Source organism: Cottoperca gobio, unplaced genomic scaffold (genome assembly GCF_900634415.1).
Source record: "Cottoperca gobio unplaced genomic scaffold, fCotGob3.1 fCotGob3_339arrow_ctg1, whole genome shotgun sequence".
Taxonomy (NCBI): domain Eukaryota; kingdom Metazoa; phylum Chordata; class Actinopteri; order Perciformes; family Bovichtidae; genus Cottoperca; species Cottoperca gobio.
In genome coordinates this window covers 19,697-37,500 of record NW_021166942.1, presented here as the reverse complement: position 1 = coordinate 37,500, position 17,804 = coordinate 19,697, and the positions used below count along the sequence as shown (strand labels likewise).

At 43.2% G+C, this 17,804-nt stretch overlaps 1 protein-coding gene across 2 annotated transcripts in view; it reads left to right on the top strand.

Moving 5' to 3' along the window:
- Positions 1 to 17,781, top strand: part of oatx (organic anion transporter X) — a 22,561-nt gene extending 4,780 nt beyond the window's left edge. For both annotated transcript variants that reach the window (XM_029427609.1, XM_029427608.1), the window contains 9 exons: positions 1 to 94; positions 180 to 303; positions 478 to 593; positions 6,675 to 6,729; positions 7,285 to 7,444; positions 8,835 to 8,943; positions 13,360 to 13,438; positions 16,659 to 16,786; positions 17,294 to 17,781. The exon at positions 1 to 94 is cut by the window's left edge and continues 75 nt beyond it. In XM_029427609.1, the coding sequence (XP_029283469.1) occupies positions 1 to 94; positions 180 to 303; positions 478 to 593; positions 6,675 to 6,729; positions 7,285 to 7,444; positions 8,835 to 8,943; positions 13,360 to 13,438; positions 16,659 to 16,786; positions 17,294 to 17,426 (998 nt within the window). In that variant the 3' untranslated portion in view covers positions 17,427 to 17,781. The remainder of the gene's footprint in view (positions 95 to 179; positions 304 to 477; positions 594 to 6,674; positions 6,730 to 7,284; positions 7,445 to 8,834; positions 8,944 to 13,359; positions 13,439 to 16,658; positions 16,787 to 17,293) is intronic.
- Positions 17,782 to 17,804: the final 23 nt, after the last annotated feature.

Here is a 17,804-nt window from a genome sequence, read left to right as displayed (position 1 = left end):
TGATTCTGGCGGGACTCGCCTATTGGCTGAGAGACTGGAGGAAGCTGCAGGTGGTCGTCTGCGCCCCCCAGTTCCTGTTCTTTGCCTACAGCTGGTAAGTGTGCTCTTTCAAAATAAAACTCTCTGTGCTTTCTGCTATCTGATTGGTCAGGAGATCTCTCTGCTCTCTGATTGGTCAGGTGGTTCTCGGAGTCGGCCCGTTGGTTGGTTCTGAACCGTCGTTCTGAGGATGCGTTGAAGTCTCTTCACCGAATTGCTCACATCAACGGGAAGAAAGAAATAATCGACAAGTTAACACTAGAGGTATTGTACCTGCCTCACTGTTTGTCTGTCTTTCTGTCTGTCTGTCTGTCTGCCTGCCTGTCTGTCTGTCTGTCACATATTTAAACCTGTCTGATGTCCAATCAGAGCTAAACTCAGCACCATGTGACCTCTGACGTCCAATGAGAGCTGAGCTCAGCACCATGTGACCCGCAGGTTCTGAACTCCCACATGAAGAAGGAAATGGACTCGAGTCGCTCAACGCACACTGCATACGACCTGCTGAGGACAAGAGGGATGAGACGCATCTCCATCTGCCTGCTGGTCGTGTGGTCAGGAACACAGACATACACACGAGTAATCTGATTACATGAGCAGACGTATACACGAGTAATCTGATTACATGAGGAGCAGACGTACACACAAGTAATCTGATTACATGAGGAGCAGACATACACACAAGTAATCTGATTACATGAGCAGACGTATACACGAGTAATCTGATTACATGAGGAGCAGACGTACACACAACTAATCTGAATACATGAGCAGACGTACACACAAGTAATCTGATTACATGAGCAGACGTACACACTAGTAATCTGATTACATGAGCAGACGTACACACAAGTAATCTGATTACATGAGCAGACATACACACTAGTAATCTGATTACATGAGCAGACGTACACACAAGTAATCTGATTACATGAGCAGACGTACACACTAATAATCTGATTACATGAGCAGACGTACACACAAGTAATCTGATTACATGAGCAGACATACACACGAGTAATCTGATTACATGAGGAGCAGACATACACTCGATTAATCTGATTACATGAGGAGCAGACGTACACACGAGTAATCTGATTACATGAGCAGACGTACACACAAGTAATCTGATTACATGAGCAGACGTACACACAAGTAATCTGATTACATGAGCAGACATACACACGAGTGATCTGATTACATGAGCTGACGTACACACGAGTAATCTGATTACATGAGCAGACGTACACACAAGTAATCTGATTACATGAGCAGACGTACACACTAGTAATCTGATTACATGAGCAGACGTACACACTAGTAATCTGATTACATGAGCAGACGTACATATGGGTAATCTGATTAGATGAGCTGACATACACATGAGTAATCTGATTACATGAGCAGACATATGCACAAGTAATCTGATAACATGAGGAGCAGAGGTACACACTAGTAATCTGATTACATGAGCAGACGTACACACAAGTAATCTGATTACATGAGCAGACGTACACACTAGTAATCTGATTACATGAGCAGACGTACACTAGTAATCTGATTACATGAGCAGACATACACACTAGTAATCTGATTACATGAGCAGACGTACACACAAGTAATCTGATTACATGAGCAGACGTACACACTAATAATCTGATTACATGAGCAGACGTACACACGAGTAATCTGATTACATGAGCAGACATACACACGAGTAATCTGATTACATGAGGAGCAGACATACACTCGATTAATCTGATTACATGAGGAGCAGACGTACACACGAGTAATCTGATTACATGAGCAGACGTACACACAAGTAATCTGATTACATGAGCAGACATACACACGAGTGATCTGATTACATGAGCTGACGTACACACGAGTAATCTGATTACATGAGCAGACGTACACACAAGTAATCTGATTACATGAGCAGACGTACACACTAATAATCTGATTACATGAGGAGCAGACATACACTCGATTAATCTGATTACATGAGGAGCAGACGTACACACGAGTAATCTGATTACATGAGCAGACGTACACACTAGTAATCTGATTACATGAGCAGACATATGCACAAGTAATCTGATAACATAAGGAGCAGAGGTACACACTAGTAATCTGATTACATGAGCAGACGTACACACAAGTAATCTGATTACATGAGCAGACATACACACTAGTAATCTGATTACATGAGCAGACATATGCACAAGTAATCTGATAACATGAGGAGCAGAGGTACACACTAGTAATCTGATTACATGAGCAGACGTACACACTAGTAATCTGATTACATGAGCAGACGTACACACAAGTAATCTGATTACATGAGCAGACGTACACACTAGTAATCTGATTACATGAGGAGCAGACATACACTCGATTAATCTGATTACATGAGGAGCAGACGTACACACGAGTAATCTGATTACATGAGCAGACGTACACACAAGTAATCTGATTACATGAGCAGACGTACACACTAGTAATCTGATTACATGAGCAGACGTACACACTAGTAATCTGATTACATGAGCAGACGTACATATGGGTAATCTGATTACATGAGCTGACATACACATGAGTAATCTGATTACATGAGCAGACATATGCACAAGTAATCTGATAACATGAGGAGCAGAGGTACACACTAGTAATCTGATTACATGAGCAGACGTACACACAAGTAATCTGATTACATGAGCAGACGTACACACTAGTAATCTGATTACATGAGCAGACGTACACACTAGTAATCTGATTACATGAGCAGACATACACACTAGTAATCTGATTACATGAGCAGACGTACACACAAGTAATCTGATTACATGAGCAGACGTACACACTAATAATCTGATTACATGAGCAGACGTACACACGAGTAATCTGATTACATGAGCAGACATACACACGAGTAATCTGATTACATGAGGAGCAGACATACACACGAGTAATCTGATTACATGAGCAGACGTACACACAAGTAATCTGATTACATGAGCAGACATACACACGAGTGATCTGATTACATGAGCTGACGTACACACGAGTAATCTGATTACATGAGCAGACGTACACACAAGTAATCTGATTACATGAGCAGACGTACACACTAGTAATCTGATTACATGAGCAGACGTACACACTAGTAATCTGATTACATGAGCAGACATACACGAGTAATCTGATTACATGAGCAGACGTACACACTAGTAATCTGATTACATGAGCAGACGTACACACAAGTAATCTGATTACATGAGCAGACATACACACTAGTAATCTGATTACATGAGCAGACGTACACACAAGTAATCTGATTACATGAGCAGACGTACACACTAGTAATCTGATTACATGAGCAGACGTACACAAGTAATCTGATTACATGAGCAGACATACACACGAGTAATCTGATTACATGAGGAGCAGACATACACTCGATTAATCTGATTACATGAGGAGCAGACGTACACACGAGTAATCTGATTACATGAGCAGACGTACACACAAGTAATCTGATTACATGAGCAGACATACACACGAGTGATCTGATTACATGAGCTGACGTACACACGAGTAATCTGATTACATGAGCAGACGTACACACAAGTAATCTGATTACATGAGCAGACGTACACACTAGTAATCTGATTACATGAGCAGACGTACACACTAGTAATCTGATTACATGAGCAGACATACACACGAGTGATCTGATTACATGAGCTGACGTACACACGAGTGATCTGATTACATGAGCAGACGTACACACAAGTAATCTGATTACATGAGCAGACGTACACACTAGTAATCTGATTACATGAGCAGACGTACATATGGGTAATCTGATTACATGAGGAGCAGACATACACACGAGTAATCTGATTACTTGAGGAGCAGACGTACACACGAGTAATCTGATTACATGAGGAGCAGATTTACACACGAGTAATCTGATTACACGAGCAGACGTACACACTAGTAATCTGATTACATGAGCAGACGTACACACTAATAATCTGATTACATGAGGAGCAGACATACACTCGATTAATCTGATTACATGAGGAGCAGACGTACACACTAGTAATCTGATTACATGAGCAGACATATGCACAAGTAATCTGATAACATGAGGAGCAGAGGTACACACTAGTAATCTGATTACATGAGCAGACGTACACACAAGTAATCTGATTACATGAGCAGACATACACACTAGTAATCTGATTACATGAGCAGACATATGCACAAGTAATCTGATAACATGAGGAGCAGAGGTACACACTAGTAATCTGATTACATGAGCAGACGTACACACTAGTAATCTGATTACATGAGCAGACGTACACACAAGTAATCTGATTACATGAGCAGACGTACACACTAGTAATCTGATTACATGAGGAGCAGACATACACTCGATTAATCTGATTACATGAGGAGCAGACGTACACACGAGTAATCTGATTACATGAGCAGACGTACACACAAGTAATCTGATTACATGAGCAGACGTACACACTAGTAATCTGATTACATGAGCAGACGTACACACTAGTAATCTGATTACATGAGCAGACGTACATATGGGTAATCTGATTACATGAGCTGACATACACATGAGTAATCTGATTACATGAGCAGACATATGCACAAGTAATCTGATAACATGAGGAGCAGAGGTACACACTAGTAATCTGATTACATGAGCAGACGTACACACAAGTAATCTGATTACATGAGCAGACGTACACACTAGTAATCTGATTACATGAGCAGACGTACACACTAGTAATCTGATTACATGAGCAGACATACACACTAGTAATCTGATTACATGAGCAGACGTACACACAAGTAATCTGATTACATGAGCAGACGTACACACTAATAATCTGATTACATGAGCAGACGTACACACGAGTAATCTGATTACATGAGCAGACATACACACGAGTAATCTGATTACATGAGGAGCAGACATACACACGAGTAATCTGATTACATGAGCAGACGTACACACAAGTAATCTGATTACATGAGCAGACATACACACGAGTGATCTGATTACATGAGCTGACGTACACACGAGTAATCTGATTACATGAGCAGACGTACACACAAGTAATCTGATTACATGAGCAGACGTACACACTAGTAATCTGATTACATGAGCAGACGTACACACTAGTAATCTGATTACATGAGCAGACATACACGAGTAATCTGATTACATGAGCAGACGTACACACTAGTAATCTGATTACATGAGCAGACGTACACACAAGTAATCTGATTACATGAGCAGACGTACACACTAGTAATCTGATTACATGAGCAGACGTACACACAAGTAATCTGATTACATGAGCAGACGTACACACTAGTAATCTGATTACATGAGCAGACGTACACAAGTAATCTGATTACATGAGCAGACATACACACGAGTAATCTGATTACATGAGGAGCAGACATACACTCGATTAATCTGATTACATGAGGAGCAGACGTACACACGAGTAATCTGATTACATGAGCAGACGTACACACAAGTAATCTGATTACATGAGCAGACATACACACGAGTGATCTGATTACATGAGCTGACGTACACACGAGTAATCTGATTACATGAGCAGACGTACACACAAGTAATCTGATTACATGAGCAGACGTACACACTAGTAATCTGATTACATGAGCAGACGTACACACTAGTAATCTGATTACATGAGCAGACATACACACGAGTGATCTGATTACATGAGCTGACGTACACACGAGTGATCTGATTACATGAGCAGACGTACACACAAGTAATCTGATTACATGAGCAGACGTACACACTAGTAATCTGATTACATGAGCAGACGTACATATGGGTAATCTGATTACATGAGGAGCAGACATACACACGAGTAATCTGATTACTTGAGGAGCAGACGTACACACGAGTAATCTGATTACATGAGGAGCAGATTTACACACGAGTAATCTGATTACACGAGCAGACGTACACACGAGTAATCTGATTACATGAGTTGACGTACACACAATTAATCTGATTACATGAGGAGCAGATTTACACACGAGTAATCTGATTACATGAGCTGACGTACACACGAGTAATCTGATTACATGAGGAGCAGATTTACACACGAGTAATCTGATTACATGAGGAGCAGATATGTTGTTAACAGACTGACAGACAGATAAACAGACATATATATTTTTTTATATGTACATATTTACAGGCTATATATATGTATAGATATATATATACGTATGTATGTATGTATAATTGTATATATTTATATATTTGTACATGTTTTTATTTACATATTTATATTTATATTATATGTATATATTTAAAGATGTTTATTTGTACATATTTATATATATATATTCATATAATTGTATAATTATATATTTATATACGTTTATATTTATTTATATAAACATATATATATATACATATTTATATATGTATATATATGTTTTTATATATACATTTTATATATGTATACAGTATACGTGTATATATATATATATTTATTTAATTGTATAATTATATATGTATGCCTCTCTTATAAATATCTCCTTTGCAGGTTCGCCACCAGTTTTGCGTACTACGGTTTGGCAATGGACCTGCAGAAGTTCGGGGTGAGTAACCTGATTAGCATCAATGCTACGTGTGAGCAGCTGCTGAGAACTTCCTGGTTCAGATCATGTAGGCTCAAAGGTTACCCTGGTAACGAGTTTTAAATGTTCCTAATGTGGAGTGAAATGATCCGCAGTCTGCTGACCTGCTGATCTGCTGACCTGCTGACCTGTTGACCTTCTGACCTGTTGACCTGCTGACCTGCTGACCTGCTGACCTGTTTACCATCTGACCTGTTGACCTGCTGACCTGCTGACCTGTCGACCTGCTGACCTTCTGACCTGCTGACCTGTTCACCTGCTGACCTGCTGACCTGTTCACCTGCTGACCTGCTGTCCTGTTCACCTGCTGATCTGCTGACCTGCTGACCTGTCATGTTGAGGTGTTAATAACAACATGTAATTAATAATGTGTCTGTAACAACAACCTGATCCTCAGTCCGGATCATAACTACAAATATTGGTTTCATTCGAAAACACATAATTAATTACTTTCTGCAAACTAAGTGCTAGGGGGATTTTAATTACTTACTTGTCTCACCTGTCTCATCTGTCCAGGTGGGTATCTATCAGATCCAGCTCATCTTCGGAGCCGTGGACTTTCCCGCCAAATTGATGGCTCTGGGCATGCTCAGTTACCTCGGGAGGAGGGTCTCTCAAGCCACCTGCCTCTTCCTGTCAGCCCTCATCATCTTTGCCAACATCTTCGTCCCGACAAGTAAGTCGCACTAACACACACCAACACACTCTAACACACACCAACATACATTCACATGGGGTGGCGGTTGTCCAACAGTCGGAGGGTTGGGGGTTCGATCCCCTGCGGACCACATGTGGAAGCGTACTCAGAAACTGAACCTGATGTTTCAGACCATCACTGGATACAACGCTGCTCTACCACCCTGTGAGGCCCTGACAGTATACCAGGACGGCTGCTCAGGGACTGTGCCGACCAGCTGACCCATGTACTGGACCAGGCTATTGTTCCATCATGTTTCAAGTCAGCAGCCATTGTACCAGTGCCTAAAAAATCCCCAATCACTTGTCTGAATGATTATCCACATCATGAGGAAGTTCTTTGAGAGGCTGGTCAAGGACCATATCATCTCCATAATTCCCACCACACTCGATCCGTTCCAATTTGCTGTCCGCCCAAACCGCTCCACAGAGGACGCCATCTCCTCTGCACTCCACCACGACTGTTGTGCCAGGTTCAGTGCGAACCACATCCTGAAGTATTGAGAAAAAATAACTGTTCTTTGTATGTTGCACTTATATTGGTTTGGCTTATTTGTAGCTAATAGTTGAATTCGTATTCTATTGTTTCTGTATGTTGCACTTTTGTTTGGCTTATTTGAAGCTATTGTTCTGAACTTAAATGATTCTTGCAGTTTGGAGTTGTATCTTCATGATTGTTTGCACTTATTGTAAGTCGCTTTGGACAAAAGCGTCAGCTAAATTAACTGTAATGTAATGTAAAGTACGCGGACGACACAACAGTGGTGGAACTCATCAGGGACAACAACGAACTGGTCTACATGGAGGAGGTGAAACACCTGACAGACTGGTGTCACACCAACAACCTGATCCTGAATGTCGACAAAACAAAAGACATCAATGTTGACTTCAGGAAAAACTAGCACTGTCACACACTACTCCTCCTCAACGGCTCAGCAGTGAAGACTACAGACAGCACAAAGTTCTTGAGGGTGCAACTCACAAACAGTCTGACCTGGTCCCTTCACACCTCCTCACTGGTGGAAAAGGCACAGCAGCGCCTGCACTCTTTAATGTATATATTTATAGAGTGTATATATTTTATTTATATATATTACATTTATATTTTAAGTACATATTTTATTTTTCTGCATCAGCACCACAACACTTTTACAATGATCACTTATTCAGTCCCTTTTTTCCTCTGTTAGAGTAAGCAATTACAACAAAATTTAATTTGAATTGTACATTGTGTATAACTTGAAATTACATAAAGTTTTTATTGATTGATTGATTGACACACACTAATACACACTAATATGCACACTAACACACACACATGTGTAGTTGTGAGGATGAAGGCCTCATTTCACTTCACTGCTCCCCACCAGACATGCAGACCATCAGGACCACGCTGGCCTGTCTCGGTAAAGGTTTCACCTCGGCCTCCTTCACCACCATCTACCTGTACACCGGAGAGCTGTACCCGACCATCATCAGGTGAGACCCCTTTATACTCCACACACACACACACACACACACACACACATATATATATATATATATATATATATATATATATATATATATATATATATATATATATATGTGTGTCTTTATACTCTACATAAATATATATATTTGTGTGTCTTTATACTCTACATGCATTTATACACTGATCAGCCATAACATTATGACCACCTGCCTAATGTTGTGTAGGTCCCCTTTTGCGGCCAAAACAGCCCTGACCCATCGAAGCATGGCCTCCACTAGACCTCTGAAGGTGTGCTGTGGTATCTGGCACCAAGACATTAGCAGCAGATCCTTTAAGTCCCGTAAATTGCGAGGTGGGGCCTCCATGGAACGGACTTGTTTAACCAGCACATCCCGCAGATGCTTGATTGGATTGAGATCTGGGGAATTTTAAGGCCAAGTCAACACCTTGAACTCGTTGTTGTGTTCCTCAAACCATTCCTGAACCATTTTTGGCATGGTGCATCATCCTGCTGAAAGATGCCACTGCCATTAGGAAATACCATTTCCATGAAGGGGTGTACTTGGTAGTTGGTACGTGTCAAAGTAACATCCACTTGAATGGCAGGACCCAAGGTTTCCCAGCAGAAGATTGCCCAAAGCATCACACCGCCTCCGCCAACTTGCCTTCTTTCCATAGTGCATCCTGGTGCCATGTCTTCCCCAGGTAAGAGATGCACACGCACTTGGCCATCCACATGATGTAGAAGAAAACGTGATTCATCAGATCAGGCCACCTTCTCCCATTGCTCCGTGGTCCAATTCTGATGCTCACGTGCCCATTGTAGGCGCTTTTGGCGGTGGACAGAGGTCAGCATGGGCACCCTGACCGGTCTGCGGCTACGCAGCCCCATACACAACAAACTGCGACACACTGTGTGTTCTGACACCTTTCTAACAGAACCAGCATTAACTTGTTCAGCAATTTGAGCTACAGTAGCTCTTCTGTTGGATCGGACCACATGGGCCAGCCTTCGCTCCCCACCTTTGCTCCCCATGCGTGTCAATGAGCCTTGGCCGGCCATGACCCTGTCGCCGGTTCACCGGTTTTCCTTCCTTGGACCACTTTTGGTAGGTACTGACTACTGCAGACTGGGAACACCCCACAAGAGCTGCAGTTTTGGAGATGCTCTGACCCAGTTGTCTAGCCATCACAATCTGGCCCTTGTCAAAGTTGCTCACATCCTTATGCTTGCACATTTTTCCTGCTTCCAACATATCCCCCCCATTGACAGGTGCCATTGTAAAGAGATAATCAAGGTTATTCACTTCACCTGTCAGTGGTCATAATGTTATGGCTGATCAGTGTATATGTTTCTTTATACTCTACATACATATATATATATATATATATATATATTAGGGCTGTCAAGCGATTAAAAAAATTAATCTAATTAATTACATGCTTTGTGATTAATTAATCGCATATATCAGTATTTGCTGTGAGAATCATTTCAAAATATTCAAATGGATTTTTGGAAGATGAGTGAATCAATGAGTAGCATTATAAACTTAAAGGTCAACATGTCTTTTATTTCAATACTATTTCTCCAATATCTTGTTTTCCACAATTATCTTAGGCAACACAGACCAACAGTTAACACAACACATAAAATGGTATTTAAAATCTGGCCTTTCACCTTTCATTGCACAATAAACAATATGTTCACCGTTAACCCCCTGTCCTCTACCACCTGCAGTCCATTGCAATCCATTTCGCGATTGAGTTGTTAATGTGTCACAGGTAGACCGACTCATTCTGCGTCTGAACGCCTGATCGAGAGTGCATGACGAGACGGGTTGCTCACTTTAGCATCAGCGGCGGTGCTAACTAGCTCCGAGCTAGCTGCTAAGTGCTTTGCGTTGAGGTGAAATATATATCTATATATCTATAGATATATAGATATATATCAGGCTTGAAGTTCTCCGATGGTTTGAACATTCTTTGCTGCAGGAATTGCACAGAAAGGAGCATCAACAGTTACATCCGGGAGTTTATTAAATGTAAACTTTCCATTCACTGGGCCAAGTAACGTTTCTCATCCGCTTCCATCATGTTGACGAGGCTGCTGTGGCCGCGCCTTGTCGGTTGACGTAAAGGGTCATGGGGGGGGGGCATCTAAGAGCACGATTAATCTGCGTCAATTATTTTGTTGCATTATTCTTTCTGTGATTAATTAATCAAAATTAACGCACTAATTTGACAGCCCTAATATATATATATTTATATGTGTTTATATTCTACATAAATATATACAGTATATATGTGTCTATACTCTACATACAATTATATCCGGCCCACGAGAAAATATCATATGTCTGTCATAACTGGCCCGCTGGTTTTGGTAATTAAATCAATGCATGGCACAACCACAGGAAAACACATTTGAGGAAGTATTTAAATGAGTGAATGAAATGAAAGTTTTTGAAAAGCAAAGGGAAAAACACCACAGATCTCTAGGACGAAAGTGGCGATGTGAGCTGGCCTTTGTGTGCGACATAACATAGCATCTCACTGTTAAACCTGCAGCTTCAGGGCCGTGTGATCACAGACATGTGTGATGCAGTGAGAGCTTTCCAAGCCGAGCTGCCTGTGGGAGACTCGGATGCAGCAAGGTAACTTTGGTCACTACGTGTTTCCAAACAATGACAAACCATCTCCACCGCCGTGTTCCCGATCGCATTTGCCGACTTTGCAGCTCAGATATTTAAATTGAACTACTCAGCAATCCGTTTGCAGTTGACTTAAATATGTTCCATATCTTTTTGCACTTTATCCAATATGTGTATCCTGTTCAATAAATGTGGACCGTGTTTGGCCCTCGACGTAGTCCCAGTTTTTAATGTTGGCTCTCTCTGTAATTGAGTTTGACACCCCCGGTCTACTGCTTGCTTTGTGCAGTTTCTCCTCTGCTCGGTTTCGCGAAGGGTGGGGCTCTGCCCCCTACACACACACACACACACACACACACACACACACACACGTGTGAACACACCTTAACCTACAGCCAGAGACAGAGCGGAGGAAATGAGAGGGGAGAACTAAAAACAAATGTTTTACTTTAAAATGACACAATATAATTATTTATTACTTGTTAATCATGTTAAAAAATGTCAGCTCAAATTTGGCTGCGAGCCATATTGCGTTATTGAAAGAGCCATAGGTTCCCGACCCCTGCTTTACATACATATTTATATATATGTGTCTTTATACTCTTTACACATATGTTTATACTCTACATAAATATATACAGTATATATGTGTCTTTATACTCTATACCAGTGGTTCCCAAATGGTGTGCCGTGAGACAAATCCCGGTGTGCTGTGGGATTTTGAAACAATTAGGCCTATTGCATTTAACTGTACACAAGGTTATGAATGATTTTTTTATTTACTTCAGTGTTTCCCCTAGGTTTACTGCTCTGCGGGATGTTGCCTGGGCTGGATCAGGTCTGTGCGTGGCGCAGATTTTTTAAGTTCTCTCCTTACCTTTCCTCCACTCTGTGTCTGACTGTAAGTGTGTGCGCTCGCACGCGTGTGTGTGTAGGTTCCGAAGCGGAGCTCCGCCCTTCGCAAAGCAGTGAAGAGAATGTAAATACGCAAAGCAACTGAAACGTGCACATAAATGAGATAAATGACATAGGCGTTTAGTTTATTTAATAAAATAACCTGTTTAATGTGAAAAGCGAGTTGTAAATATATATATGAAAACATTTAAATAAAAACCTCTTGGGGGTGGGGGGGCGCAGCGCAGGGAAGCACTGTACTTTATCTGTACTTTGTCCTACACACTTATTTCACAATATAGAAACAATAGGTCTTATATGCTTTGGCCTAAATATAAATAAAACAATCATCAAAAAAAAATGAAATCTGTCAAAGCGAACCCTTTTTAGCAATTTGCGCATGGTGGGAAATATTGGTTTTAAAATGTGACTCACTATGCTAAATAAATGTTCACAGAGTGATGACACTGTGATATGAGTGATACTATGTGTTATAGAGGAGATTCTGCCCGGATATGAACACAGGTGTGCCTTGAGATTTTGGCTTGGTCTTTGGTGTGCCTTGGCCACAGAAAGTTTGGGAACCCCTGCTCTATACCATAGGTCTTCAACAGGGGGTCCGTGGAGGTACTGCAGGGGGGGTTGCAAAATAGTTTGAAGATAAAGCCATTTTTAAAAAAACCTCCGCTGTGTTTCGCGAAGGGTGGGGACCTCACTCCCGACACTCACACCTAGGGGTGAGGGGTGAACTAAAAGTATCTCATCCAGACCAAACATCACTCCCCCACGTATGTGTGTATATATATATATATATATAAATATATATATATATATATATATATATATATAACTGTGTGTGTGTATCTGTGTTTTCAGGCAGACGGGGATGGGCTTCGTGTCCACCATGGCGAGAGTTGGCAGCATGGCGGCTCCCGCTGTCCTCATCCTGGACGAGGTGACGTCACTGATCCAAACCTTAAATATTGAATAAGATCATCCATCCATCCGTCCATCCATCCATCATCTACCGCTTATCTGCGGTCGGGTCGCAGGGGGCAGCAGCTCCAGTAAGGAACCCCAAACTTCCCTTCTCCGGGCCACATCCGTCAGCTCCGACTGGGGGATCCTGAGGCGTTCCCAGGCCAGTGAAGAGATATAATCTCTCCACCGAGTCCTGGGTCTTTCCCAGGGTCTCCTTCCAGCTGGACGTGCCTGGAACACCTCCCTAGGGAGGCGCCCAGGTGGCATCCTTACTAGATGCCCGAACCACCTCAACTGGCTCCTTTCAACGCAAAGGAGCAGCAACTCTACTCCGAGTCTCTCCCGGATGGCTGAGCTTCTCACCCTATCTCTAAGGGAGACGCCAGCCACCCGCCTGAGAAAACCCATTTCGGCCGCTTGTACCAGCGATCTCGTTCTTTCGGTCATGACCCAGCCTTCATGACCATATGTGAGGGTAGGAAGGAAGACCAACCGGTAGATCAAGAGTTTTGCCTTCTGGCTCAGCTCTCTTTTTGTCTTTGCGGTACAGTGAATGCAATACCTCCCCCGCTGCTCCCCTTGATATCCTGTCCATGAAAATCACAAACAGGATTGGTGATAAAGCGCAGCCCTGGCGGAGGCCAACATTCACTGGGAACGAGTCCAACTTACTGCCGAGTATCCGGACACAACTTGCTTTGGGCGTACAGGGATTGGATGGCCCTCAGAAGTGACCCCCTCACCCGGGGGACCCCATCATACGCCTTCTCCAGATCCACAAAACACATGTAGACCGGATGGGCGTACTCCCAGGCCCCCTCTAGGATCCTTGCGAGAGTGAAGAGTTGGTCCGTTGTTCCACAACCAGGACGGAATCTGCATTGTTCCTCTTCAATCAGAGGTTCGACTATTGGCCGAACCCTCCTTTCCAGCACCTTGGAGTAGACTTTACCAGGGAGGCTGAGAAGTGTGATTTCTGGACGAATCTCATCATTCGTTTTGTTTGACTGCCTCAGTGACCTCCAACAGGGAAATTGACGATGGTCCCCCATCAGCTTCCAGCTCTGCCACTACCATAGAGGGCGTGTTAGTCAGATTCAGGAGTTCCTCAAAGTGCTCCTTCCACCGCCCGATAACCTTATCAGTCGAAGTCAGCAGCGTCCCACCCTTGCTTCACACAGCTTGGCTGGTTCCCCGCTTCCCCCTCCTGAGGTGCCGGACGGTTTTCCAGAAGCACCTTGGTGCTGAACGAAAGTCCTTCTCCATAGCTTCTCCGAACTTCTCCCACACCCGCTGCTTTGCCTCTGGCAGAGTCTGCCACCCTTCGAGTCCGTCAGTACCCTGGAACTGTTTCCGGAGTCCTTCCGGGTTATGTTATCTGGGAGGACTCCGGAAACAGTTGCTTCTTTAGTCGGACGGCTTCCCTGACCACCGGGGTCCACCACGGTGTTTGAGGGTTACTGACCCTTGAGGCACCTAAAACTTTGAGACCATAGCTCCTCACCGCAGCTTCAGCAATAGACGTTTTGAACATTTCCCACTCAGGTTCAACAGAACCCCGTGCCCCCTGAAATTGAAGTTTTTTTTTCTTACTTGCCTTGCGCATTCACATTCCAGGAAAGGAGAGGAGTGAACTACGCACCAGCCCCCCCCCCATCGCACAAACCTCAGAGAGCACCCCCCCCCCCGTCGCAGCATTTTATATATACAGGTAGATCACTTGGACCTGGTCATTTTAAAAGTAGCTCACAAGCCAAAAAAGTGTGGGCACCCCTGCTCCAGACGTTCCCAGTTCACCCGCACTACCCTTTGGGCTTACCAGGTCTGTCCAGAGTCTTCCCCCACCTCTTGATCCAACTCACCACCAGATGGTGATCAGTTGACAGCTCCACCCCTCTCTTCACCCGAGTGTCCAAAACATGCGGCCTCAGATCAGATGATACGATCACGAAATTGATCTTTGGCCTAGGGTGCTCTGGTACCACGTACACTTATGAGCATCCTAATGTTCGAACATGATGTTTGTTATGGCCATTCCATCACTAGTACAGAAGTCCAACAACAAACGACCGTTCAGGTTTAGATCAGCGAGGCCGTTCCTCCCATTCACGCCTCTCCAGGTGTCTCCATAGTTTCCCACGTGTGCGTTGAAGTCTCCCATCAAGTCCCCTACTGGACTGTAGGGCTCCATTCAGGGTCTCCAAGAAGGCCGAATACTCCGGACTGCTGTTTGGGGCATAGGCACAAACAATAGTCAGTTTTCCCCCCCATAACTCGAGGGCGTAGGGAGGCGACCCTCTCGTCCACCGGGGTGAACTCCAACGTAGCGGTGCTCAGCCGGGGACTTGTGTGTATCCCCACACCCGCCTCACACCTTGGGCAACTCCGGAGAAGAATAGAGTCCAACCCCTATCCAGGAGTACGGTTCCAGAGCCAAGACTCTGCGTAGAGGTAAGCCCCACCAGATCCAACTGGTAGCGTCCCACCTTCCGCACTAGTCCCGGCTCCTTCCCCACAGAGGTGACGTTCTACGTCCCCAGAGCCAGCCTCTGCTGCCCGGGTATAGTCCGTCGAGGTCCCTGACCATCACTGCCACCCGTGTGACAGCTCACCCGACCCCAGCGGTTTTTCCCATGAGTGGTGGGCCCACAGGATGGATGGATGGGAGGCACCACGTAGCTTCTTCGGGCTGTGCCCGATCGGGCTCCGTGGCAAACCCGGCCACCAGGTGCTCGCTGTCGGGCCCTCCCTCTGAGCCTGGCTCCAGACGGGGGCCCCGGGCTTCCTTCGGGCAGGGTCTCTCCATCTCTTTCCCTCTGTTTCATATAGTCGTTTTGAACCATTCTTAGTCTGGCCCCTCGCCTGAGACCAATTGCCTTGGGAGACCCTACCAGGATTATCAGGCTCCAGACAACACAGACAACACAGGTTCATAGGGACACACAAACCTCTCCACCGCGGTAAGGTGATGGTTCCCGGAGAGGAAATAAGATCATTGATTAATAATTACTGTTTTTATACTTTTTATTCATCGCAGAAGAGTAATACTTAAATATATTATAATTATATATTTAAAAATCTTTTATGTCAATATTTAAATTACGGCCAGAGACAGCAGCTAGCACAGATATACACATCTTCTCTTTCATAAATATTAAATAATGCTAACAGTACTGATGGACTACATTTCCCAGGTACTCCCTGCTCTGCCCAGTGTGGTATACGGGGGGGCGGCGGTGATAGCTGGTTTCTTCGCATGCTTCCTGCCGGAGACGCTGAACATGCCTCTGCCCGACACCATCGAAGACGTGGAGGAGAAGTGGTGAGCTAACAGCTTGCATTTAGCTTTATAAACTATGTTAGCTTTGTTAGCTTTATTAGCTGTGTTATCGTTATTAGCTGTGTTAGCTTTGTTATCAGTGTTAGCTTTATTAGCTATGTTATCTTTATTAGCTGTGTTAGCTTCATGACCTGTGTTAGCGTTGTTCACAATGTTAGCTTTATTAGCTGTGTTATCTTTATTAGCTGTGTTAGCTTCATGACCTGTGTTAGCGTTGTTCACAATGTTAGCTTTATTAGCTGTGTTATCTTTATTAGCTGTATTAGCTTCATGAGCGGTGTTATTGTTAAGTGTTATCTTTATTAGCTGTTAGCTTCATTAGCTGTGTTAGCTTTGTTCGCAGTGCTAGATTCTTATGCAGCTTTAGCTTCAGTTGCTGCGTAAGCTATGTGAACAGCGTTAGCTGTGTTAACTTCTTGAGCTTTAGCTTTATAAGCTGTGTTTGCTTCATTCAATCAGTAAATGATTAATATCTAAAACTGTGTTCAGGTCTGGAAAAAAAAACCCCACCCCCTGCCAACAGGAAGAGGGTGTGTCTTTAAAAGACGGTGGAGTCTCAACTGAAGGCGTGGCTTTAAAAGAACTGAAGGAAGCAGAAGGGACGGGACTCAACGTGCTCTGACCAATCACACAGCTTTACAGAACCTCCCCCAATCACACGGCTGGAGTCATTAATGACAAAATAATAAACATTTTGTCAATTTAACCTTTATTTTAACTGGGAAATACATTGAGGTAGTGACATCACTGAAAATATAGATGGGAAACGATGTAATCAACCTGAAGAACGACTTCTGTGTGAAGTTTTTCTGTGAAAAAATAATTTTACAGAGAAAAATATCACAATAATTTTAAATTAGTCTAAAAAGACAGATGTTTAATTAGAATTATTGATTAGTGAAGTTAGAACATTGATTTCTGTCATTAATATTGATCCATAACAGTGTAACACACTAATAAAACTGATTAATATTACATTACTGTTTATTGTCTTTGTTAC